The following is a 27340-nucleotide window of genomic DNA, read 5'->3' as shown; positions in this document are numbered from 1 at the left end:
ATAAAACTGAAAACAAAAACTGTGTTCTAACATGCCAAAATTAAAACAATTTGTTATTTTGTAGTAGCAGTTGTAACACATAGCCCACTCATAGCTGGGCTTCAAAACTCTTTTAAGATCTGAGTTCCTGCTTTTTCTAAAACTCCCATACACTTGTTGCAGCTGATTTTTGTAAAATACTCCTGGGATTTAGTTCTGCAGGACATTGGCTTCATTAAAATAAAGGAACCTTGTCCTACCTAGAAGGAAGGGGTGAGAGAAGAGCACAGAATAATTTTAGTATGTCATATTCATTGAATGTCTTGTGAAAATGGCATGTTATGCATGTCTGAAAATGTGTGAATACTACAGTTGCAAGATCATAGAAGATGGTAGCTATTGTAAACTGCCATGGATTTGTTTTGATTCTCTCATGTCCACTTGGTTTTAAAGCAACTACTTCTGGAGTCATATGATTTTGCAAGATCTTTCTTTCCTTATCTCACTTTCTTGAAATCAAAGGCTCTGTATCTCAAATGAAAGGCTGAGGGGAAGACTGCCACAGCCATGCATCGTGCTTCTCTGATGAAAGCTGCTGCTTCCACAAAAAGGATGACATAATAGCTCAGGAAGCAACTCTGGGACCACCACAATTTACTGTCTAGTTTGTTACCTGTACTGCAAGGCTGAAAAGTGTGGCTATTCAGGACCCGCTTCAGTAAGTGATGTAGTCATCATTGCACAGAAGCAGTGACCTCGGTTGGCAGGGAGGGGCCAGGCAAGTGGGAGTACTGCCCCTTGCACCTACTTGATCGTAATCTGTTGCCACCCAAGACACAACAGTGAGGGGGTTTAGGCTGTGTGCTGCAGAGTTGTTGTTTTGTTTGTTTTTCGTAATATGCCTCCATCTATAAAAAAGAAAGTACAGAAGATAGTGTGTATGATGAGCCCAGAATAATTAAATCCTGAGATCGTGAGCCTTGTTTAGATATTTTTAAGTAGATTGACATTACTACTGTAAGTGGTTCAACATGAATTTCAGAGGGTCAGTCAGTAAATTACCCTGACTAATTAAACCAGTTTTGAGTTATGCAAGCCATCTCAGAGTACTGAGAGAGTTCACTGACATGCCTTTAGTCTCGTACTTCATAGGTTTATAGTTGTGTACAATTTAAAGGTCAATTAGAAGAGATTTTATACCTGGTTTGGGCCTTTCATTATTTCTCATTACTTTTGACTCATTACTAGTGAATAAAATGCATTACACTGGGTGTATTCTACATGTGCATTCTAAAGGAGGTCAGTCATCAGTGGTTTCTTTACCACTTTCTCTCAGCATAATTCTCTTAGTTTTTCTGCCTCTGCTCCCCACCTTTTCTCTGTTCAATTTGTGCTGTTGACCACTCCAGCAAAAGATGCAGTAACAAAGTGCTTAGAAAAGTCTTCTCCCATTCTTTGTGTGGCAGTTGATGAGAAAGGAAGTGTTTTGGCCAGCCTGTCTCTCCAGTGCTAGCCCACAAACTAAATCTTAGCTTTGAGGACAGAAAAAGAGCATTGCTGAGACATTGAGAGAAGGGTGCAATAACCACGCTTTTCCTTTTTTCCTTCTCCAGATACTATTTTTAGCCCTGACAGCAAATGGTATCATTTGTTGCTCCAGCCCTCCCAGGCCACCAGTGATGTGCCCTCAGTGGGAGCCTTGTCGGCTGTAGGGCTGGTGAGTGGGCTGAGGGGGTGCCAGGGGACCCCAGGGCTGAACAGAGAGTCTGGAAGGAAGCACAGGTTCTAGGGCAGACTCTGGGCTGTGTTTGGGTGGTGCAGGGCATGTAACATACATCCTGGCAGTAAGCAGGGCATGAAGGATGTTGGAGGATTCACTGGCTGCTCTCAACATGCTTGGCCAGCGTGACAGCTGCATATCCATTAAATACATCACTTTCCCTGCCACCCCGTGCAGACAGGTGCTTCCAATAAATGGCAGCTTGAAACAGGAGCTTTTCAAGAAGCATCTAAACATTTCAAAGCTTAGGAATGAGCACTAAGAGTAAAGGATTTCCTTGCTGCTGATCACAGCAGAAGCTTTGGGAGTAAGGTGTGAAGTGGTGGATAGGCCTTCAGGTCATTCTTCTGCTGACCTCTGCCACTCCTCCCATGCACAGGCAGTGGGGTTTGGCCACTCTTATTTAATATGCCTTCCACAAGAAGTGCGTGTGTGTGGGCACTTAGCAGTTTCCCAAGTAGAATGCAGGAGCATAGCTGCTGCTGTCTGTAGTTAGTAATTATTTAATTTGACTATAATGGGGATTGGGGGTGGTACCAGGGAGCATGAGGCACAGACATAGGGGTGGCAGCGTTCTCACAGTCCCCCCCAAGGGCGATAGGTGACAGACCACCGCTCCTCAGGAGAATGATGCTGTCCCGGTACTCAAACTCTAAACCTGAACTAACAGGGTGCCCCTTGCCCTGCCGCCGCGTAACGCGTGCAGCTGACACCTCTTCCTAGAGTCTTTCCCCGGTGTTAAGAAAGCGCTGTTGACTTGGCCACTGGAGCTCCGGCCGTCAGGCGAGACACAAGCACGGGGGTAACGAGGATGGCAACAAGAGCTACGCCAGCGACCACGCGTGTCGCGGCGCCGCTCTTGACTTTTGGGGTGCGTGCAGCCGCCGGGGCGGCGCTGGGCCCTTTGTTGCCGCCCTGGGGCGGTCACATGCGCCGGGCGAGCCCCCGGGCGGGCGGGGAAGGAGGTGTTTTGGGCCGCAGCGGCACCGCCGGCTGCTCTGTCGCTGGGTCGAAAGTTTGAGGGCGGCGGGGCCGTCCCGCGGTGTCCCGGGGCGGGCCGGAGCGGGGCGGGGGAGGATGGCAGGGCGGGGCGGGCCGGCCGCGGCGGCAGGGAACCGGCGTTGATCCGACGGCCGGGCCGGGGCATGGAGGGGGAGCGGGCGGACAGCCCCGCCGCCCCGGCGGAGAGCGGCACGTCGGAGGTGTTCGCCCAGCTGTGGGCGGACGTGATGGGCATCCTGGTGAGTGCGGTGGAGACGGGGTCTGGGACCGGGGCGGCCGTGGGGGCCGCCTGCCGCGGGACGGGTGGTTGGGGTGGGGGAATGGAGATGCTGCGGAGCGTTCGCCGGGTCTTCCTGGCACCTGCTGCTAGTTTGCCCGAGTTGGAGCGTGCCCGCCCTGTGCGGGCGCGTACGTCCCAAAAAAAACTAACTTCACGGGCAAAGCCACGGGTTGTGTCGGTGATCGCCTTCATCGCGGTTCTGGAGTAGAGCTCTCTGGGCTGTCGTGGTGGAAGGGGCGGAAGGGCCGCGCCGAGCACCGCCAAGAAGCGGGTCCGCGCAGGGGCTGCCCGCTGGCGGGGACGCACCCGGGAGCGCCGGTTCAGCCGCATCAATGAGCTCATTGTCCCCTCGCTGCCCCGGCGTGCCGCCGATACAGACAGTTTGGGCTGAAGGCGGTGTCTGCAGCCTTTACATCCCCCGCACGCGTTTCGGGGTGAAGCCCCGCGTGTGGGGGGCGTTGCTCCGGGGTCTCCGGGCACGGCCGCCCGGCCCGCAGCGCTCCCGGGGCCCCACGGCACTCCCAGGCGCCGGCTTTGGAGCTCTTACTCCCGGTAGTTTTTTGGAGACGAGTTGCTCGGCTACGGCCCGTGGAGTTTCTGCGCCGGTGATCTTCTGAGGAGGGACTAATCCTCGTAATTCACTGGTTACAGACAAAAGAGATGGCCCCAGTAACGAGGGCTCAAGGAATTACGTTTAATGGGCACGTAGCGTACCGACAGGACGGACTGGATGGCAAACAGTAAAAATACAGGAAGAGTCAATCCTTTATTTCTACTTGCAGCGAGAGAATAATATTTACTTTAGTTGCAAGATTATAATTACCGCAGAGGATTGCCACTCAGCAAAAAAACAACAAATACTAACGTTATATACGTACTGGAGCTGGCAGCCTTCCAGCGATACAGGAATGTGGTAATCAACAGTGGAGTGCCTGTTTATTCATTTTAAAAGCAAATGAATAGGCTTGATGCGTGTTAGTTTTCGTTGTTAACATTTAACCAGTAGACATTCAAGAATATTATGAGAAATACTTTTTGGAAAACTGCCATGGAAAGTAATGAATGGTAGACCCATAGGATCTAATTCAGAAGAAATGTTATAGAATTAAACAGAGAATTTAATTAGCATGTTATGCTGCGGGGTTTTTTTTTATGCCATGGACTTTATTGTTAATATTCAAAGTCAGGTTCAAAAACTTGTCTTATTCCCTTTCTTCATAGAAATTCTCCATTGACTTGACTTGCAGTTTAATAACACCCAACTGCATACACCTTTTCACTGTTAATGATTTTAATCTAAGAATGCAGAGTCAGTTCTGCCAGTTTGTAAGGAGCACACAGTTGGTACTTTATGAACAGTCTCTTTCTGTCTTTTTCTGGCAGCTTTCAGTACTGCATTTAGTAAGAGCAAAGTGCTATTGGATGCCTGGGAAGGAGTTTTTGAGGAGGCCAGACCAGCAGCCTAGCATTTTGAAGCTCAGTGCAGAAAAAGATCTGATTGTCACACAACTAATAATTTGAATAGGTTTCTTTTGACAATACAAGCTAGTTTCCTTCCTGGGAAAACAAAGCTATTTAATTATTATTTGTCTTCTAATAAAACTATGCTAAAATAATTTGTCTTAGAGTTGGTCAGCTTTACAGAAAGGAATCATCATGTGATTATGAAGTTGCTGGTTTATATCAGTTGCAAGCATCAGCCAGCATTATTAGCATTTCTTACTTCAGTGTTTTGTGTTGCAACACAGTTACAAATATGAAAAGATACCTTGTGTTGGGTCTCCTATAAGAGGGAAGACAGAAGTTCTCACTGCATGCTGTCAGTTTTCTTCAGATGTAGACTTTTAAAGAGTTTCTATTCTTTTGGGCTGCAAAATAAGGTCCTAATATGAACTGAGTATAAATCTACTTAGTGCTCTGTCCTTGTTTGAAGGCGAAGAAGAGGTAGCTCCAGTGCCATTTCCACTGCTCATCTTTGTGGTGCATTGAGCTTTGTCTCTTTCAAACCTGTGCTGCAAAAGGCAAGCAGTGAACTGGAGTTGTGACTTCCAAATGGGAGTCAGTAGCTGATTGGTTGTAGTCCATGATGCCACATCAGTGGCCTATGTTGCTGGCTTACTTCTTTTGCATTGTCAATTATGTGAGAGCATGGGTCTTAATTTCCTGGGATCTGTAGCAGTTCATGACTCAAACTGTCTGGGGAGCACAGATGTAGACACCAGAGGGATTCTCGGGGGATAGCTCTATAAATGAAAAAGTTGGTGCAGTGATATGCTGGCCGGGTTGGCCCTGCAACAGCCTGGAAGCTACCAAAGGAATGCACTAGCGCAAGGAGAGAGGCAGGAGAGAAGAGCCAAGATCACTCTTGTAAGACTCCCACCTGCAGTGCTCCATCCAACTCTGGGGTACCCAATACAGGAAAGGACATGGACCTGTTAGAGCAAGTCCAGAGGAAGGCTGCTGAAATGGTCAGAGGGATGGAACATCTCTCCTGTGAAGAAAAGGCTAAGAGATTGGATTTGTTCTGCCTGGAGAAGAGAAGGGTTCATGGTGACCTAGTTGCAGACTTTCAGTACCTGCAGGGAGCATACAACAAACATGAAAACTTTTTACAGGGGCATGTAGTGACAGGACATGGGGGGAGTAGCTTTAAACTAGTAGAGGGTAGATTTAGATTAGATATTAGGAAGAAACCCTTTACTATGATGGTGCTTAGGTGCTGGCACAAATTGCCCAAAGTTGTGGGTGCCCCAGTCCCCTAAGTGTTCAAGGCCAGCTTGGATGGAGAGCTCTGAGCAAATTAGTCTAGTGAAAGTTATCCCTGCCCATGGCAGGGGTGTTGGAACTTCCAACAGACACCATTCTATGATTCTGTGATCTTGGAAGGACAAAACTAGAATGAAATTAAGAAAGAAGGTGATCATCAAAAGTTTGTTGATGGAATGAAAGAGAAAAATGCATTCTTAAGCCATGATTGTAGGATGATGCAGGGTGGAAAGAACCTCAGGCAGCATCTAACCTATCCTCAAGCTGAAACAGGGAGAGCTCTGAGATAAGGTGAGGTTGCCTGGGGCTTTAGTCAGTTGTATCTTGAAAACCTCCAAGACCAGAAACTGCACAATCTCTCTGTGCAGCCTGTTCCAGCAATTTGCTGAAATGTCCTTATGGTGAATGTCCTTATGGTAAAAAAGATGTTTTTTCATAGAAGTGATAAAATGCCTGATTCTTCCCTCCTCAAACTGAGAAGTTAGAGCAGTGGGGAAGAGGAAGGAAGGTGTTGCCTTCCTCCCACTGGCCCTGCTGGAAGCCTTGTGGAGTGTGGTGGTGTCTGTTCTATGTACTGAATTACGAGAAAAGGCCATAGTGTCAGCCCAGCTGGTATTCAGTACTGAAGTTACTTGAAATACAAATTGAGCCCCTCTCCATATTTATATTGATAAATATATTTCATTGTTTGTATATTTTTAGTTACATTCCTTAAAATAGAACTTCATTAGGAGGAACCTGTGATGGCAGATCCCAGGTCTGGAGGGGAAGCAAACAGTTGTCAAGTGCTGCTTGTAAGGAGCATATTTTATGGACTCCAAAGTCACATAATAGCCCTATACTTGATAAATACTGAGTGTATGCTTGCAGCTGTACTAGGTCTTGCTGAAGTAAATGTGACTTTTCCCTTTTGCACTTTTCTAATGAAATATTCCATACATACAGCTGTGGTATAAGCACCTCAAGCTATTTATGCTGTTAAAGGATAACAAAAGATAACCCAAGATAGATAACAAAATTATGCACAAAAGCTTTCACTTAGTCTGTAGCAAGCACATGCTGGAATGTATTGGATAATTATAATTTTCAGTGTTTCAGAGCAATAATGAATGTGGGAAGTGTATTAAGGTTTTAGAGAGAGGTGGACTGTGAGTGGTAATAAAGAAATTCTCTGTGTCACCAAAACTCAATGCTATAAAAAGCGATTATTTTTTACATAGAATCACGTATTGATGTGGTGATAGCAAACTCTTTGCTTACTATGTGAAGGTCTAAAAGTTTGTACGTTATGAGATCTGAGAACAAATTTTAATATGAAATTAAAATAATGAACTTCATTCTTTTAAAGATGTGCTTTCAAAACATGGGCTATTTACCTTAGGACAGGGAAGTCATTCCAATGCCCCTTTTGTTTATGCAAAGTTCTTCCTTCGTATATACATAGGAGGGATATCTGGGTCAAATCCTGACAATAATGAAATCACTGTCAAAACTCTGATCAATTGTAATAGGAGTTTCACCGAAGAAAGTGTCTTATTTGCGTGAGGAGATTCTGTCTTAAATGGCCAAGATGCAAAAGATACAACAGAACTTGAAAGACTTCTAATTCATGGCATTAGAAGTCTTTCCAGCTTTTTATTTCAAAGCAGTAGCTAGTTTCTTGTTTCAAACTACTGTATCAATTATAACAGCTGAAAAAAAAAAAAATATTTCTTTTTCGATAGTATTTTGCAGTTATGCTGAGAGAAAACCAGCCCTTTCCTACCATCTGCTGTTAGTTGAAGAGAACAGAGTATTTTGAGGACAATAAAGCTCACTTGGCTACCTGGAGCCCTACTGTTTACATATATAATCTATCTTGGTCTTCGTGTTAAAGTGGCTATTTGAATTTCTTATCAAAGTAATAAAGAAAAAAACCAAAAGAGAAAAGACGCCAGCTGATAATGCTACTGTGATAACATGTAATTGGATACTGGCTAACATGCTTTGGGAAGAGGAATTTGATATTAAGCCAGGGAGTCTGGGTATCTGGAAGGATCAGGGAAGTAGATCCCCAACTGATAAAGCAGTTGTAGAACTGCCAGGAGGAGTTGTGGCAGCTAAGACCAGCCAACAATTTCTTCCAGGATTGCTCTTCGTTAAACCCTCATTAATTCACTGTAACCTCCTATGGAAATCTCTGCTCTGTTGCTCTCTCAGTTTCTCATTGGGTAACTCTGTTTTTCTGGTATCAGATTGGCACCAAAAGGCCACTCCAGTTGAGATCATGGACGCTCAGCACAGCTCTGTGGAAATGTGCAGGCAAATGAGTAGCTGCTTCAGTTAGATACGCTTTTGAAAGTGTAATATACTTGTTTTTTATGATTTGTATCAATGACATGTCAGCAAAGTGCCTGTGGCACTGTGTAATTAACTCCACGTGCTTTGGGACATTCTGATTCAAAACATTTTTGTTCCGACTTCTATTTGGAGCACGTTTTCTAATGCATATCCCACTTGCAACAATAAGGATAAACCCAGAAGGCCTGGTCTCTGCTTTCAAACTGGCAGATATTATTTTTTCTGTTTTACAAAACCATGGAGGGTATTTTGCTTTCAAATGAAGAAGTCAAAAGAGAGAGAGTGACTGACTGTCAGTTTAAGTGTTGGATTCAATTTTATAATTTATAATTTATAATTTATAATAATTTATAATAATTTTTATAATTTAAACTTAACCTGTTGCATCTCCTTTGCCTTTCCATGAAATGTTGTGCCTGGCAATGCTAATCTCTTTGTGAGGAAAGACAGCTCACAGAGATAACCTTTGGTCTAGGCTTTTTCTTGCACGTCAGGGCACATAAAACAGATGTCTCGATCAGAGAGTTTAGTCCCCATAAGACCCTACTCCATGAGGAGTGATAAGAGCTTTTCGCTTTGGTTCATTCTTCATTCTTTCTTGAAAGCACATTCTTCCTCTTGCTGATTTGCTGTGAATACCAACTTGGAAATACCCTTTTTCTTCATACTTTTTCCATCTTTTGAAAGTCAGTCAACCAAGTTCTCTCTGTTTTTCAAGAGCAGTGGAATACAAGGTTGATAGAATTAGCCTGTAATGATGCCTTCCTCCTTTTGTAGATATGAAAAGAATGACAGTCTCTAAGCAGAAAGAAAATGTGAAAATTGATGTGGAAAAAGAAAAGGTGTTGCACATGAGCACTTAAAGGATTTTTATTACATGGAATGCAATATACTATGCTACACATGTTGGCTACCATTTTCTACAGTCAGGTGAAAACCTCTTATTTTTAGTGTATCTTAGAGCAAATGACATTTTACAGAAGTAGGTAATGATTAGTTTAACTTAGTCTGATGCTGTGTAGAAATCTGGGTAAATTAGTGCTGATTGTATAAAGTGCTGTGCAAACAGGAGCAGTGGAGGGATCGGGACACAGAAATGGAGCACAGGGTCACTGCTGGATGTGGCACAGGGCCAAGGGATAGAGGGAACAGTCAGTGCCCAGGGCAAAGGAGTTTGAGTCAGATTGTCTCCTTCCAGACCTGGGTTGAACTGTTCCAGTTTTGGCCCTGGGCTATGTTCCTTCAGGAGTTTTTTTCCCTTCAGAGGTGGCATTGTGGAGCAGAGGATGCTCGGTGCTGTTGCACCCAGCCCTGCTTCCTGCACCCTTCTGGGTCACCCTCTTGTCATTTGGAAACTGTGGTTGTAGCTTTCCTTCGTGCAGCAGCCCAGGCCGCCTTCTTTTCTGGTTAGCCTGTTGTAACAGTATCAATGGCCATAGAGTACACACTGTGTTTGGACTTTAGGAGGTTCAGAAACACAGGAGGAATAGGATATTGTAATGACCCAGCAAAGTGATTTGTCACAATACCTGTTTTAACATTGGATGCTGCTAACAATTTTCCTCTTGGTGATTGCTTGACACAGCTGATGACTAATGAACTGCCTGGCAATATTAGTGGTGGGAGGAGGAGGAAGGTGCTTGTGACTGCAGGGATGCTGAGGTGGCACTGCAAGGATCTGGATTCCATGTTTTTCATTGAGAAAATGGACAATAGGAAGAAACTGGGTTTCATATGCGCAAGTCTGAAAATCAGGTTTCTACTATAAAAACATGTTCTCTATTAAAATATATCTAGACATGTTGTGTGATAAAGAGATATGAAGGGGTTTTATTTCTGCCTGACAACAAGAGACAACTCATTGGCAGGATAAAATTACAATACATTTTGGGCACAAGGGTTTACAGCACAGATTTCTGTTATTGAAAATAATGACATTAAAAAAAAAAGAAGCTATCTGTGCCCTCTCCTCCCACAGTGCACTTGCTGTGGTGTGGGTCAGGTGTGGGCATGCTGGCTCTGCTTTCGTCTTCTTGAGGCAAGGGGAATGTTTTTCCTGGCTTATGGTAATAGCAGAACTTTCTTGTCTACTGCTGTGTTTTGAAACACAGACTTATAATGGACCAGGTTTATTTGAACTAAGATTAGTATAATAAAATACTTGATGTAAGTTCTAATGACCTGTATAAGCATTTTTGAGCTACATACTCATTTTAGAGGCATGTTTTCTATGAAGAGCTGGAGAATGAGGATTGTATAACCTATTTGGAAAACAGTTTTAAGCAGGGTGTAGCTGGAAATTTGGATGGACAAGCTTAAGAGTATAATACAACAATGACTTATAAATAACATTTTCAGGCTTTTTAGAGGAAAGTCATACAATGAATTGGAGAACAGGTTTCTAATACATGTCACAATCTGAGTGTGACCTGGTTGGAATGCTGTTGCAGATCTGCTCTCCTTCAAGCCCATTAGACTTTGGTGATTTGACTTCCCCATGGCCCTGCATGGACATGGGGATATGCTCTAGACATCAGTTTGCATCATCAGGCCTCCAGATGAAGATATGTCTTTTCATGTGTGGGTAAACATACACTGTGAAGGATACAAGCATGGTAATACAGTTATCTAGAATATGAATATATCCTTTTATGTTTCATTATTGTCACTGTAATTACGATGATATACAGTGCTTTTTGCTCTTTGTAGGTAACAGCCGATTTATATTTAATCTCACAATGTTCTCCACCTGGACTGCATTCTTTGTGTGTCGGAGTGTGTGTAAAGGAGATTAGGTAACTGTTTAATATAATAATAAAAGCAACGCTTTGAAAGCTTTGCAGCAAGCATGATGAGAGCTGATAGATGATAGTGGAAACAGTACCATGCTTGCTACAATATTAAATTGAGAGTATCTGTGCAATCTCTTGATTGTCCTAACCCTCTCACCTGCAACTGAAGATGCTTTATGCAGTGCTGATAGGTATGATGAAAACAAAAGATAAACAAAAGATAAAGGGTCTACTTTCTGTACTGTTTACATAAAATCTTCAGGAGCCTAAGGCATGAAGTTATTTATAGTGGAGCAGTGTGTGGCCTGTAGGCTTTTAAGAAAAAAGGAAAATGCATCTTTTGTTGTTCTTTCGTAAGTTCAGATGAGTTGAGCCTCCTGCCCCTTTCAATGCCAGCACCAGGCTGACCCTGCTCTGCAAAGCTTGCTCTTTGCTTCACTGCAACCCCAGCACAACCGATGGAGGAAACAGGAGAGCTCATTACACCATGGTGGCACTGTTCTGTCAGCGAGTGCACATCCACAGCTGGAGCTTGGATGAAAACACATGCTAGAGCTGATTGCATAGCAATACATTATACTTCAGAAAAAAAAAGGCATTTTAGGCTTTTAAAGAATTCTGCTTGCCAGAGTAATATCTTGTGAGTCATAGTATATACCTTTAGAAATGATATGTCACAGCTGAAGAATCTGTGGGTTTTACATATTTTACACTCACAGGGATGTTTGAATGTTTGTGTTCTCCCTATTTATTATCTCTGTTTATCCGTATCTGTTACAATTTTGAAATATCTCCCTTCTCTTTTGATTCTGTGTTTGCTGTTTTCCAGCAGACACGTGCTGCATATTGCAACTCAGCCAAAAGGGGTTTGTACACCAGAAACTTCTAGTGCAATCCTAGGGGTGGAGTGCAAATTAAAAATACTTTTTTTTTTTATTGCTAAATTAAGAGTAATCTCTTTTTACCATCCATGTCAGACATGCTTCGTATTGTTATCAATATCACTGCACAGACTTAACGCAGCATTCAGTTATACAGAATAATATTTAATTCTTGTGAGTCTTAAAGCTCTAGTGGTTGGCCACTTTAGGGGAGTAGCTCTGAAAACTGATGATAAATCCTTTGCATTTAAACTGCATCTTATAATCTCTGAGGATGAAAATAAGAAAAAAATCCTGTTTTATAAATAAATGTGTTTGTATTAATACATAATATCCACCAACACTTAGAGATTGTGATTTCCACTCCATTATTAGGTTTCTTTCCCACCTTAGAATTCATAAATAACCATTGTAAAACAGGAAGAGGTGTGGGCATGTTGTATATCACTTGTGGTTCCTGTCTTCAAGTTTCCATCTTCAAGATGATTGTATGTTTACGCTTTAAAAACATGATGCTTCAGAGTGTTTTTTGGGATATATCATGTTTTCTACAATGGTTGGAGAGAAAGATTTCCCTGTATAACATTTTATCAGAGGACTGATAATGATACCATACTTCAAAACCAAAAAACCTAGTAAGGAGAGGAAATTTCTAGAGGAAATTTTTCTTCTGAGGTCTGGGGGAAAGGTCTGTTTGTTTCTTGTTTAATCAGTAGAGACTGCTCTGTTGCAGGTAATGCAAAAGGACTGCCCCTCTGTAAAAATTCAGTTTTCCTCTCTAATCACACCTACCTTTCTGAGTGGTTTACAATGAGACAAGAAATGGAGCCTAATCCCACTCCACTGTGGTGCCGTGTGCTGAATTGAAGGGACACTGGGATGTTTCTGTTCAATGAGGTGTATTGTTTCCTGCTCAGCCCAAACCCAAGCAGTGCATTGTTTAGATTTTGTGTCAGGGAGTGAGTATATATGTGCAGATGGATACACTTTCTAAAACCTAAACTTTGTAAATCATAAGCTTTGCATGATAGCTATCTTAACTCAGGAAGTTAACAGGGAACATAAGGTCAAGGACCTCACCAAAATACTGGCATGATGGTGATGATAAAGAATAGCTTCATACCACATGTGGTGTGTGGTCACACATAAGTGAGAAGGGAAAGGGATCCTTCTGCATATCCTTGTTATCCTAGTCACAATGAGTCTCATTGGGTTTGGTTAGTGTGGAATTTGAGTTCCTAAATACCAAAAGTAGGAGGAAAAAAAAGAGGTGGATGTTCTCAATGTTGCTTTTACTATCTGATGGAATGGTACTTCCTTAAAGTAATCTTTGCCAAGTTACTGTGGGTTTTAATCCTTGTCTCAAGTGTACATAAAATACAAAAGATTGTACAAATCTTCATTTTTCATCTGCCAAACCTAGTAACAACTACTTCAGAATGCTTACAGATAGTTAATTATTTTATAAACTGCCAAGAAAGAGAGAGGAAAGGGGGAAAAAATGGTATGTTAACTCCTGCTGACCCTTCTGCCTCTCTTAGGCAGCTCTGTGGGTGGGGGGCCTTGAGAAGTTTACAAAACCAAAAAAATTAAAAAAGAGTGAAGCGAGGGTTTTTCTCTAGAATCACGCCTCTCTTAGGAAAGTACCTCTCATATAAAGCGGAAACAGGATGGCAGGGGATGGAGGTGCAGTGAGTCAGTATCCAGAGTTGTATTTCTGTGACCAGAAAAAGAGGAGAGTCCCAGCTGAGGAGGGTAAGTAGCAACTGCTAGGAAGAGGGCTTTAGAAGGATCATGTGAAAGGAAGAATTGCCGCCTTCATGGCAGGAAATGGCTGGAGCACGCACTGGGACCTTGGCTGGGGAAGGTCAATGTGCAGGCTGACTTCCTGGAGACCCAGAGGAGGTGGCTGAATGGTGTGGACATCAGGGAGCACGTGGGAAATCAGTAATGGATATTTAATCTTGGTTTAGAAATGAAAAGACTTATTTCAGGCACCAAGTAGAGATATCATAGTGCAAAGTAATCCTTCGTGTCTAATTCATCACACCTGTTTTGTTTTTGCTTAGAGACAAATGCAGGCTATAGGTGGATAACCATTGATGTGTGTATGAGTCATGTAAAACTAAACCATCAAGGTATTGCCAGTAGATGCTTTGAATGGGTAATTGGTAGCAGAGGGCTGGTTAGCTGCAACAAGCTGGGGATGCGAGTGCAATTTACTGTTTTCCCAGAGACAGTCTTATACCCTGTTTTCCTGTTCACATGTAACTCCTTCTAAACCAGCGTTGCACCTCTCAAGCTTTGAAGAGATGCCCTATCTGAAAACATCATTATTTTCTTTTCCATTTGAAAGAGTCATACAGCAAAATCTTTGCTTTCTTTCAAATCCTAATTCTCTGTGAATGAAGGAGATGATTTACTATGCATTCTTTGTTTTGAAACTGATAATGGTGCAGACTGTGAAAAGTGGTGTAACATCTTGCTCAGAAAGCTCCTGCTGGTTTTGTCTTGCTTCAGATGCTGCTGGTACAGAGGCTGTCCTGCCACTCTTGTTGGGTTTATGGGGTGGTGCTCCCTGAGACTGCAATCACTTTTTTCATCTGAGAAGTATAGTCTGTGAGGAAACTCCTTCCATCTGAGACTTTCTTTTCATGTTACTGTCACTTTTACAACTAGGTGAGATGTTTTTCTTTGGCATGACAGCTGTCCTGACAAATGGTTAGTTAGCAGGATGTTCTCCTTTTGATGTTCATGTCACTATGCATAAAGAAGATGCTCAAGGACTTTGCTTGCCATCCAAGTCCAAGTGTCTTTTTCTACGGTACTTTTCTTTCAGCCTACGGTTCAGGGCCTCTCACTGATTGAGTGAGAATCAACTACCAGGTTTTGTAGAGACACAATTTTTTTGTGAATTTCATTAACACTGGGGTTCTGCCACCTTTTTATGACCACTTTAGCCATATGGGGCTTTTTGAATTGTTTTGTGCCTCAGTTTGAGGTGCATCTCTGTGATGTGCAACACCTGAGTAACTAATTCAGTCTCCAGTAAAAGCAACATAGAATCACAAACTATCTAAGTTAGAAGGGACCAATAAGGATCATTTAGTCCAACTTCCTGCTCCTCACAAGGTACCTAAAACTGAACCATGAGACTAAAAACATTGTCAGATGCTCCTTGAACTGTGAGGGGCTTTGTGTTGTGACCAATTCTATGGAGAGCCTGATTCAGTGATAGACCACAATCTAGAAGCTTTTTCTAATGTCCCATCTGAGCTTTCTCTGATGCAGCTTCATTCTATGTCCTCTTGTCTCTTATCAGTGGGCAGGGCCACTGGACTGACGGCAGCCACAGGATTAAGCACTTCCTTGAAACAAGCACATGGCATCCTTCGTGTCCCCCTTTCAGAAAAATATGGGCTTGGAATACCTTGGAGATATGGCAGCCACACATTTATTGAAGCCCAGACTGTAGGATGTGCTCTGTTGATAGGCAGAAATGTTCCTCTTTTACTTGTGTAAGAGGCCTATTTAGCCTAATTAGGAAGTGCTATGGCGATGATGAAGCAATGTGAACACACAGGAACGCAAAAAGTGCTTCTTCACTGTACACAGATAAAGGGAAATGAATAAATAAAATACAGAATCCCAGAGTGGAAAGGATTATAAGCTGGCAAACGATAGAGTTCTTACTGCTAGGTTGATATCCCTAATTGATATAAACATGAAGCCCTGTGCAATCTGTGGTACTTAAAGGACACGCATCTAAATAATATTTAAATAGATTCTTCATTTTTAAGACCCACTGGAGTATAATTATATTCAACTTAATTAAATTAACTGAGACCCCTTGATAACTGTGCTTTACTGTTCCTAAATAAAACACTCTCCAAAGACACTTGAGGAAGCTTAGTTAAGGCGATAAAACACCTGAGCCCAGCACCATGACGTTTTGCGTGAGCAGTATTATATTTAGTTCATCTGCATGCTACCTACAGTGGTTGAGACTGTATTAACAGTGCTATACCTCTGTTAAGAGTCAAAAGCTGAGGCTTCACTGAAGTGCTTTAGTGCAGAGTCAGCCTTTCTGGTTTCAGATTTGTATGAATCTGAATTGTGGGGTGTCTATTTAATGAACTAATTAAGCTAGTTTATTACTCCTACCCCTCTGTGCCAGCGCAGAGCACATGGTCCCTGCAGGAGTGAGGGTTTGTAGGGATAGCACAGACAGGCAGGATGGGCGGCATTGGTGAAGGGGAGCCTGATCACAGCTGGCTTACAGGAGCTACAGGAAATAATTTCTTCTGCTGCTAAGATTACAGGGGGAAACATGGATTGCTGCCATGCTTAATTAGAGTTGTTTCCTTTCCTGGTAAAAGATGACCTGTCAGGAAGCGGTAGGAGTGAAGACGAGGTTAGTCCCTGCTTATGTAGAAGTGTTGGGTGTATCCTCTAGGCTGCAAGCTGTTGAATTTCTAGCAGGAAAAACCAGAAAAATATCAGAGTTTGAGAAAGCAGTTTAAACATCAGCATTCTGGCTTTCCACAGCTGACTGCTGGGCTGCCCTCTGCACTTGCAACAGTAAATCAAGGGCTGCATCTCTGGGACACACAGTGCCCTGTGCTGCTGGGCGCCTAAACCAGGATTGCTGATTTTCATACCTACTCCAAAAAAAAAAAAAGGAGTGATCCTATCATGCCTTGGTGTGCAGAGCAATGTTTTTTCATGCTTTGTAAAAACAGTTGGAAGTGAAGGCAGATATTTGAGATTTCCTTTGCCCTTTCTGAAATCTGAACATGGATAGCAGGAGAGCACCTTCCTCTTGGAAGTCAGCATCCAAAATGGCACAAGTGGGAGTGAGTAATTGTGCTTGGTGTCACACCCAGCTTCCTAAGAGCAGCATTTCTAAAGGCTGGGATGTTCACTGCCAAGCTGGGTGATGATGCAAGGTGCAGTTCTGCCCCGTAGCTCTTGCCCTGTAAGTGCACATGAGGTAATAGACTCATCCAGCCATGAGAAATGTGGGGCATTTCTGCATCCCTGCTGGGCCTTCCCGGTGCTGCAGAGTGGGAGAGGACTGTGCTCTCTCCTCCACCTTTCAGTAGTTGTAGTTGGGGGGAAGGTCCCATGCAGGATTCAGCTGGTGGGATGGTAAGAAATGAGGGAAGGCATGGAGTGTTCTCCTTTATTGGTGCATCTCCAAAGCCAGTACTGCTGGGTTACTGCTGGGGGAAGCTGCTGTCCATAGGGACCTGCCCAGGATTCTGGGCTTGGACCTCAAAGTAAAGCAGCAAGGACCACAGAATAGTACACTGGAGGGGCAGGGGGGAGGGGCAGGGGGAACAGAGAAAGAAGGATGAGAGGTTTTTTTTGAGTGAACTTTACTTTTTCTGGACAAGGTATGCCCTCCTGCCAAACTGTCCAGGGGAAAAGCATAGCACAGTTCAATTTAAAGGCAGTCATTCTCTCCTGCCTTGACACTTGAAAAGTAGTTTTGTTAGTAAAACTAGCACATAACTATTACCAAAGTTTGCTTTCTCTGAGCAACTTTAACACCTTGGGGAAATACTGTAAACAAGACTTGCTGAGCTTACACACTTGTCCTGAGATACTGTTGACTACTCAGTTTGTTTTGCCTTTAAATATCCAAAATTTTTGTTACATGTTTTCTGTTTAGATTTTTTTCAGACTACTCTTTTAATCATTACTCATACCTCAGTTATGTAGTCCCATATATCACAGAAGATTTGGTTTTGTCATACTGTGCTGCTACTAAATATAAGGAAAAGAGCTTTAATGAGACCTCCTTCACTATTGTAGCTGATATGGCTAACTCCCTGAAATATTCGTTTCATCATCTACTTGAGATGTTTGCCTTTTCCATATCTATTTCATTAGACCCTAACTTATCTCAGACACAAAGCCACCCCCGTAATATATGCTAAATTTCCCAAAACTGAAACAAGAAATTCACCTCCATCTCCTTAATGGTCCTTTTATCAGATATATGAACATTTCTTAACCCTTGCCATTCTTTTGTTTACCATTTGTTTCTGCTCCAAGTCTCAGGCTAGAACCCACTGCAGCTGGTGCACATGAAGTGACAAATTTTCACTCAATGTGAGAAAAAGTCTCAGCAGAGTGTGCAAAAGGAGGAGGCAGTGAGAGCAAGGGAGACAAAACTAATGAGAGGTGATGTCAGGTGCAGCTATTACATGGCTTAAACTTGTTCTACTTTACAAGCTGACAATGGCAACTTGTAGCTGGCTGCTGACCAGTCTGGTGGATGGTGGTGGCCTTTTAGGTGTCAGAGCATGTCAGGTGTTTGAATTACATTTTGATGAGCTTAGAGCAGAGCACCTCAGGGAAAGGAGGATAGAGGATAATATACTGTTATTAGGGAAGCTGGACATTAAGTGTGCTTTGAACTAACTGTCATGAATAAAATTTGCATATATTCTTGTCTGTCAAGACCTGGTTCTACTTGTGATAAATACCAACTTTTAAAGTATGTTGAAATGTACATTTGCATGCATGCAACTTTTTTGTTAGCATGCATATATATATTTGTTTTTTCCATAGAGGACTTCCTTGGTTGCAAGCTGCAGAGAGGGATCCCAGTAGTGTGCTTTTAAATTTATTTTAATTTACAGAAGGAAAAGTAGAAATCACATTCAGAATGTTTTTTCTTGAGAAGATGCTTTTGTTACAACTTCTTGACAAAGACTTTGGGGCTTTACAGTAAAAAGAAGGGGAAAAATAACTGTAGTGCTACTGGTGAAGGAAACACTTTATTTGCAGAATTTTGAAAATGGTAAGAGGGGTTTTTGATGTAAAGACAGGGCAAAGTTTATATATCTCTTTTCTAAGTTTTGCCGTGTTTTTCATATATATATATATATATATATATATATATATGAAAAAACTGACATAAGTGTGGTTTAATATTATTTTTTGGGTCTAGAGTGACTGTGCTCTGTGCTTGGTAGGTTGTATCAGTTATTTCACATAACTGCTGCAAAATCTTTGATATCAAAGCATACCATTGTGCTTTCTGCTTATTGTACAGAATCTATAAATCTATAACCATGCTGCAGAGAGCTTGACACAGTAGTATCACATCTATTTTTGTAACTCTGTCTGTAAAGCCACATAGTTTAATGACTCAACCCCCCGATGCCATAAAAATTAATGGAAAGTCTGTTGAATCAGTCTGGTCTGTATGTTCTTTTTGTTCTCACAGTGTCTAGCTATAGAGAGTTCAAGGGAACCATGACAATTTTTCAGCATCCTCAAAAATAGCTGTTCTCAATATAAAAATGTCATGACTTGCACATTGAGTATTTTATGCCTTCTTCTGAATATCAAGGGAAGTGCTGGCTTCCTGGCCTTGCACTTCTGTCTCGCATTTCTGACCCTGCTGACTGTCAAGACAGGCTCTGAACCTGTCATTGCATGGATAGTGGAATTGTTAACTCTGCTGAATGGAAGATTGTCCTTGCTGAGTTCTAGGAATAGAAGGGAATATTTCTCTAGCAGCTTGTTGGGTTAATTTTTAATGCAAGCATTTTGAAGCTGTGCCAGAAGGCAAAACATCAGCCCCATTCCTTGCAGAAATACACTGGTAGCAAGAGGGTCAGAAATGTGTAACAGAATTATAATGGAGCTCTGCAGGTTTTCCTACAGATGCCTATCCTCACTGCATATTACTGTAGTAAACTGAGACACAAGCTCTAGCCGGAGAGGTGGATGCAGGTTTAACTCCTGTGTTTGGAAAAGGTTTGGATCTGATTTCAGTCTGCCTCCTTAGAAAGAGCTGTGAAGGAACCTGGAATACAGTGTCTCAGATTTATCAACTGTATTCAGGTTGTATTCAGCCTGAATTCAGGTATTAGTATATTTTGGAATGCAGGGAGTTCTGCCATGAGTCCAAGGTCACTTAGGTAAGGATGCAAAGTTTCTCAAGCTTTTATGATTAGTAAAAATATCTAAAAAGGGGTGGCATCTTAGTCAAAGCTGTTCCATGAAAAACTGATCATTCCTTGCATTTATTAGGCACAAATATGTTTTCCTGCAGTAGATGTTCTCATTTCACTGCTTTTTTGTCCCTCCTCCCTCTTACCCGTGTCCCCTCCCCAAACAAGCCTGTTTGCTCTGGCCCACGTTCTGGCTTTCATATATGTACTTGTTAGAGCCATCCAAACCAAAGGTATTATTGAAATGCAAGGTCATGTTCCACAAATTTTTAGCAGGCGTCCCTGTTAAAATCTAGCTGCCAGAAATAAACTGCTAATGTTTACAGTGACTCTCCACACAGTAGTCCTGTGTTTCAGGCATGGAAATGGATTTTTCTCATCTTAGCTTGTAAAGGTCAAAAAAATGTGCCTTTGCTAGGGTAAGATTGCTGCATGTTGTGAAAGGGCACCTTCCCTTTGCCAGTGCCATTTCCACATTCATTTATGCCTTATTAGGGAAAAAAAGTCAGATTGTCTTCCAGTTTTTGACCAATTCCTAAGATCCCAGATTATACATGTGCTGTGGCCATAGCTGCAGTGGCTTTTAAGTTTTCAACTTGTGTAGTTGCATTGTGTGCTGTAACCTGCATTTCACTGTGCAGATGGAGACCTATCTGTCTCGCTGAACAAACAGGCTTGTAGCATCCACATGTTTTTACATTTCTGAGATTCATGCAGTTACGTGAATTTCATCCAGGGGCTGGGAGAGTGAGCACATATCAAGACCTCTTTCCTGACATTCCTACCATCTGCCAGAATAGGAGGAGGATATGCTGGAATATGCAGCTTTTTCACTTTTCAGATTCTGAGACAGAAAAGTACAGAGTGAAATAGTTGTATTTTTGGAAGATTTTTCTAAAAATCTTATTCTGCAAAGAAATTTATGCAGAAAGTATGCATGCTCTGCTAGTGCCTATTATTTATGTACACATGCAGGTTCATCAAATGTATTTGTTACTTAGCAAAGCCTGTTATTCCTCCTTAGCTATTAGTGTTTTTATTTTATTATACTATTAAAATATTAATTTTACAGCCAGCAGAGCTCTCTAGCAAAACATTTTTCTCTTTTACTCTTTCAGATGTCAAATACAGAGGATTCTGCCAAGGCGTTAAACTAACTGATGTGCAGTGACCGATAAATTCTAACTGTGTAATAAGTGCCAAATTGTTCCAACTTTTCTTTGTAGTGTCTCCATTAGCAGGAATCCCAATGGATTCCTTTGGTATTCACATGCATATCAGAACTAATTCTCTGGGAATTTCAGGGCAATTCATCATTTTGCTCTATGTTTTTTGATGCCAAAGAATGTTGCATGCATGCATTATAAAATGGAAATTTAGGAACACACTTCACAACTGAAAATAGAAATCTGAGGTAACTTCTGTTTTCCTTAGACTATTAAATCTTCATTTTACATTTAACCCTTTATAAATAACCAGTTGTGTACTTTCCTGGCTATCAAACTATTTTACGGATGAGTCTGTGCTGTAGTAAAGTCTTAGGGGAAACATGTTGTAACTTCTTACCAATGAAGTGTTTGGGAAATTGTTTTCCTGCTCGATATTTGTATTGCTCACATTTTTTTTTTCCATCAGAGAAGATCTGTGGGATTATATAGCAGGAACTTTGCAGTTTGCATGATAATAAACACAATTGGTGTAAAATACTCTTCATGTTAGTGCTTTAACTGTTACATTTGTAACAAAATGACAGAGTTTATTATGAGGTTTTGGTGTTAAAAATGTTGCTAACAATTCAGAGAATTTCAGAGGCTTCTGAATTAGAAATATATCAGTAAGGACAAATTTGAAAGCTATGTATTTTTTCATTGCTCGCATAAGCTGTCTCAAATATGCAGCCCATCTATATCAAAATAGGACATAGTGGTACATGATTGAAGGCTTATTCTAAATTGGCTTATTATTTTTTGTATCAAATAACTGTATGCTTTATTTCTACCTGTGAAACTAAAAGGGCACTCCACATTTGTCTAAACCTATGAAAATTGCCACTGGGTCTTACTCTATGTGCAGTAGAGTGAAATATTTTTAAAATATTGTGAGTTATGCTTTTAGTGTTCTATTTTATTAATAATTCTAGAGATTTTTAAAAACATCTATGATTATTACTTTAACTCCATCTGTAAGGGAATACATGACTTATCGAGCTGGACCTAATGTTTTGCATATGAATATTTTTTAAAGACTCAGAACCAAAATAGCATTGCAAAGCACACTGCTGGTCATTTTGTGTGAGACAGTTTAGAATTATTTGGAGGCACTGGAGGGTCAATTTAAAGAACAGACAAAATGTCATGGTCCTTCAGGTGAGTTATACTTGTGGTTTGATGATATCTAAAGCAGGTCTTGGCCATTATTTGTGCAGTAGAAGAATGAAGCATCTTCTCTTTTCTAAGTTTTGCCGTGTTTTTAGTAGTGCTTGAAGAGTAAAGGAGGATGATGAAGATAACTCTATATAGGGATCAAATCTGAGGTCATGTAAATCAAATATACAATCCTTTGTTAAGTTATGACATTTACTTACATGAAATCATGAGTGGATGCTGTGGGTCATGAGATGCTTGCTGTCTTTGGCTTGGGTTGATTTATGTATCTGTATTTCTTTTGACAAAACCAATGCTCTCTGCAATGCCTGCATGCGTAAACTCATAAAAGCAACTCTTGGCCACAGACACAAATCCTTCAATTGGCATTTTCCACTGCACCTTTCTGGCAAATTGACGTGCAAATGCAAATGTTTGTGGTTTTGTTCTAATTTTGAAGCTATGGGGCTTCAAACCCCAAAGCTGTCCACATCTAGTAAGGACGGTGCATGCAGCCTTTGTGGAATGGCAACTGCATAAAGCTATAGCTGCCCTCAGTCTGGACCCCCAGCAAAAGCATGTGGCAGGGCTGTAACGAGTATGTGTGTCAGCTGTCTGTTCTCTGTGTGTCCACTGTATGTTCTAACATATTGTGGGTTTTTTCTGTTCCTTCCTCTTTTTCTGAATATCAAGCTTGTTTTAATTTGCAGCATAGCCCCCTCACGCAAGCCCAGAGCACTGCCAGCTATCCCTGCTGTCAGTCAGGCAGGCTGATGCCTGCAGCTCTGCTTCTCTGGACATGGCAGCACTGGTGGACTGGGTCACTTCTGAATAGGCCTTTCTTTGCAGCCACATGCTTGCTGGCAGTGGAGCCACCCACCCTCTGTGGGCTTTAATTGGGGTGCTGCAATCCAGCTAATTCTATTCTAGGATACAGTCAGAAGCCTTCAGCCTTTTGGAGGCTACCTTTAAAAATAGCACAGTGAACTGCACGCTGGCACAAGTGAAAAATGAGGACTTGTTTGGCTGTGTTTGATTCACTGGCAGTGCCATTGCTATCCTGCAAATGGTCCATGACCACGTGCGTGAGGAGTGTGGGGAGGAGCACTAGAGCATGCTGAGATCCTCAGCTCTGAATAGTTCTCAGCTAAGCTAAAGTTCAAGTGATATGTTTGGATTTAGAGTATTTAAGGTAATTTTAAAGTCATGAATTACCTTCGGAAATTGAGTACTTTGGAGCAGGTTAACTTTATGGAATGTATGGTTTCCAGAGTTGTGATAGGAGATGGACTGATAGGCAATTTTCATGTTGTTTTAGTAAGATTATGCTTCCCTGTGTTGCTTTTTTATCATTACTGATTCCAACTTGAATATTCTTAACTGGCAAAGCTTTTCAAGGAATAAGCAGACTCTGGCTGGGGAAGATACCCAAAGTGGGAATTTTTGATAACCCTTAGAGAGGGATGTTTGTTATGATTGAGTGGCTGGGATTCAGATGTCACATCATCTCTCTGGAAGTCATACAGGTCCTCTTAATGCCCACAAAAGTGAGCAAATGAAGGTTAAGTTTTGGGGTTGCTTTTTCAGTTTGGTATTCATTTTTTTACCCCAGCAGTGGTTATTCCTACTGAATGTTTAAACACTAAAAGCAGCACGTAGTCCATGTGGAACCACAAAGTACACCCTCAGCTACTAGAGGAGTGTCCGGTGGCACAGGGAAATCTGTGGAACTCGTGGTACAGGCAAAGAGTCCAAGTTTCTTCCCCAGCTTGTTGGGAAGTGATGGACGTCAAGGAGGTGGTTGGAGGAAGACGTGGGCTTCCACTGTGAGCAGGTAGCATTGTGGCTCCTGTAGAAAGGCAGGGTTGTGTTCTCAAAGGTGCTGGCTTTTTCCCCATGTAAACTATACATTTGCTTAGCAGCACATGAAGTTGTTTGTCCAAAGCTCTGGAAAGTCTGAAGTTCCCAGAAGTGTATTTGTATAAGGACCCCAATCTTTTAATGCTTGAAACATCTCCTGTGTGAGATCTTTGGCAGGTTGAGAGATAGGAACTACAGTTAAAAAATACATAAGTATGGGGCCAGGGGACAACGTGTAGATATAGATTTAGTGTAGTTATTTTGCTTCTGCTGCTCCAGCAAGTGACATGCAAATTGTTTTTCACCTGTACTGAACACAGTAGTGTTGAGAAAATGCAAGCTGTTCTAAATTTTGGAAATGTGAGCTCTGCAAAAATTTCTGGTGAAATCTGCAAAAGTTTCAGGAGATAACTGTTCCACCTGTGGAATTACACTTTAAAAGAGTAGAAAATAGTTTTCACAGACTGAGATTTAATTGTCTTTCACTTTGATTTAAACTGGAAAGTTTTTTCCAATTCTCTGGAAGTGATACTTCATTACAGCAAACCTACCTCTTCAGAACCCTGAGAGTGGGACCACGTGCTTATTTCCAAGTAACAACAGCTTCATTAAGGCGTGGTTACTAATTAAAAGTTCCTCCTAGCTTGTATGCTATAACTCAACCTTGCAATTTATGTATATTATTAGCATAATTAGTTTTACATTATTTCTCTATTGCTTAGCTTTTTCTTAATAATCAAGACATAATTCTATGTTCATATGTGTGCATATATTAACAGCAGCAATGAAATAATAGTCTGCAATGTATTCTTGTCCTTCTCTCAGGATAAGCATAGAGAGCCTATCTTCTTCATGTATGTTACCTTCTAAGGAATGTACACAGTTACATACATGCTCTTTCATAAGTTAGACATAAAGGGATACAAGATTATTCCATCCCATCTTTTGGACCTATCTTAAGTGTGTGCATATTGTACCTGCCCACCCCCTCACTTCACAGATACAACATACATATCTGATGTTTAGAAAGGTTTCTCATGACACTTAAAATTCAGCCTTTTTATTGTACTGGTCTTATTTTCTTCATTCATGATTTTTAAAGTATGAATTTGAACTGTAACTAACAGATTATTACAATTAGGTTTCTGGCTATAGCCATTTTATTAGCAGTGTAGCAATCCTGCCCTGCAAAGCAAGCATTTGGGACTCAGCAAATCATGTTGCCACCTCCAGTACATCTTAAAAGACCAACTGGCAGAGTGTCTTTGTGGGCGTCATTGTTTGCAGTCTGGCTGATTTAGTGTATTAGCAAGAAATGTTTTAGTTGCAGTTAGTCATTGTCATAACACAGGGCTACTCTTGGTAGGGTCACTGAAATGTGTGTAATGACTGGCTCTTGGAAGAGCAAGCTGCTGCTTGGGAGAACCAGGTGCAATATGAGTATATGCTGCTGGGAGGGAATTGAGGCAGATACTGCACTATCAACTGCACTGTTGCCCCTGCCTTCTTTCTCTCTGTGGGACTTAATGAAGTCCCACCTGATTGTGAGGAGCTGTTTTGGTAGTCCAGTTCCCAGCTGTTCTTGCTGTTACTGTGCTCTGGGATAGAGATGGAGAGGATGACCTAAGCATGATGTGCTGCAGGGGTGGGGGTTTCCTTCATAGTTGTGGTACTACCTTTAAATTAGAATTTTAAAATTGATTAACCTGTTTTCTTTGTCTTCTCTGCAGGACGGGTCACTGGGAAATATTGATGATCTGGCACAGCAGTATGCAGACTACTATAACACCTGCTTCACAGATGTGTGTGAGAGGATGGAAGAGCTGCGCAAGCGAAGGGTTTCCCAAGACCTTGATTTGGTATGTAGAACAGTTACAACTTTATTAACAAATAATTGCCATTCATGCTCCAGATGAAGAATCAATATTACAGCTTGAAGAATTCTACCCAGGGAAATAACTGTATGTGATTGTGTTCACGCATGCAAATGTTTCAGCCAACTCAATTAAATGCTCAGAATTGCCAGATTAGGTTTTTCTAGGTATTTTTAATGATTCATTAAGCCTTGGAATCTGCATTTCTTATTTCTTCTTTAATTAGAGTACTTCTTGCTTGTATACATTTGGTTGCAATCCTCAACTCTCGGAGGCAAGATACTGTGTGATGAAAGCATTGTTTCCTTGCTCCAAGATGCTCCCAGTGTGAGCACAATGAAACTGTGCAGATTTTCATTTGCACTGTAGAAACTGTAAAGAGCTTCTCAAAAGTCCAGGGTGCAAATACTGGTTCCAGGCTCCCAAATGTAAGCAGTTCTGTGAACCCCTTTCCATTATTTTATGCATTGTAGAAGCTGTAGCAGGTGATACGGGGTCACAGAGCCTTTCAGGATGGAAGGGACTCAGGAGGCCCCTAATCCAGCATTCAGCTCAAAGCAGTGTCAACACTGAATTCAAACCAGGTTGATCAGGGCTTTATCTGATTGAGTTTGAAGACCTCCAGGGATGCAGACATTGCACCGTCTCTGAGAAACCTGTTAATACTGCTTTGCTATCTTCATAGTGAATTTCTAGTTTTAAATAATGTTCTATGAGATCCTCCCCATAGCAATTTATACCTGTTGTCTATGGTTCTCATGCCACACACTTTTTTGATAACCTCCCCACAGATACCAGTAGATCTTCTTGAAAGTGTGTTTTTTGACAGCTGAATCTCCCAAGTCTTCTTGCTGGGCATGGCTACAAGTCCTTGAGAGTGCTTTGAGAGTGCCATCAGCTGTACCTGATGATGTGGATTATTTAAGGCTACTTTCTTTTTGAGATTCCAGGATACCAACTGAGAGGCTTCCAGAGTTTGTAGAGACTACAAACTTCAGTTACACAATTAATGTCAGCAGAATCAAGGCAGGGAGTCATCTTCTGCCCCACTGAAGTTTGTTAGTTCCTTCTTTATTTTTAAATTGAAAAAAATCCAAATGTTTTTGCAGATCTGTTGCTGCCAAGAAGTTCCAAGGGTTAAACAAAAAGCTATTGCAGGAAATTCTTTTGTAGACAGATCTTTAAGGCATTTGTGCAGAGAAGGTGATGGCACAGAGCTGTGATTCTCATGAAAACCTCCACGCCTGGCAGGCCTGGTATTCTCGGTAGCTGTTGGCAGCAGTGAAACCCCCTTTCCTGGTGCTCTTGGAAGGCAGCTCCTGTGCTGGGTAATGGAGTGTGCCTTATGGCATAAGAGGAGCCCTTCCATTTAGACAGAGGGGCCTAATTTGGCTCCCCTTGCTTCTGAAGCTGCAGAAGCCAGACTGGAGAAAGCCATGTGAGCTTA

At 41.8% G+C, this 27340-nt stretch overlaps 1 protein-coding gene across 4 annotated transcripts in view; it reads left to right on the top strand.

Annotated features, from left to right (window-relative positions):
* The window catches only part of SASH1 (SAM and SH3 domain containing 1), a 189412-nt gene that overhangs the window by 65797 nt on the left and 96275 nt on the right, over positions 1-27340 (top strand). For 3 of the 4 annotated variants that reach the window (XM_053937995.1, XM_053937994.1, XM_053937996.1), the window contains exon 2: positions 25750-25878. In XM_053937995.1, the coding sequence (XP_053793970.1) occupies positions 25750-25878 (129 nt within the window). Of the gene's footprint in view, positions 1-2904; positions 3001-25749; positions 25879-27340 lie in introns of those variants that run through there. The other variant, XM_053937993.1, reaches the window with a different exon arrangement.

The sequence above is a fragment of the Vidua chalybeata genome, chromosome 3 (assembly GCF_026979565.1).
Source record: "Vidua chalybeata isolate OUT-0048 chromosome 3, bVidCha1 merged haplotype, whole genome shotgun sequence".
Classification (NCBI taxonomy): Eukaryota; Metazoa; Chordata; class Aves; order Passeriformes; family Viduidae; genus Vidua; species Vidua chalybeata.
The sequence above is the reverse complement of the archived record's forward strand: the minus strand, read 5'-3'. Positions and strand labels throughout refer to the sequence as shown.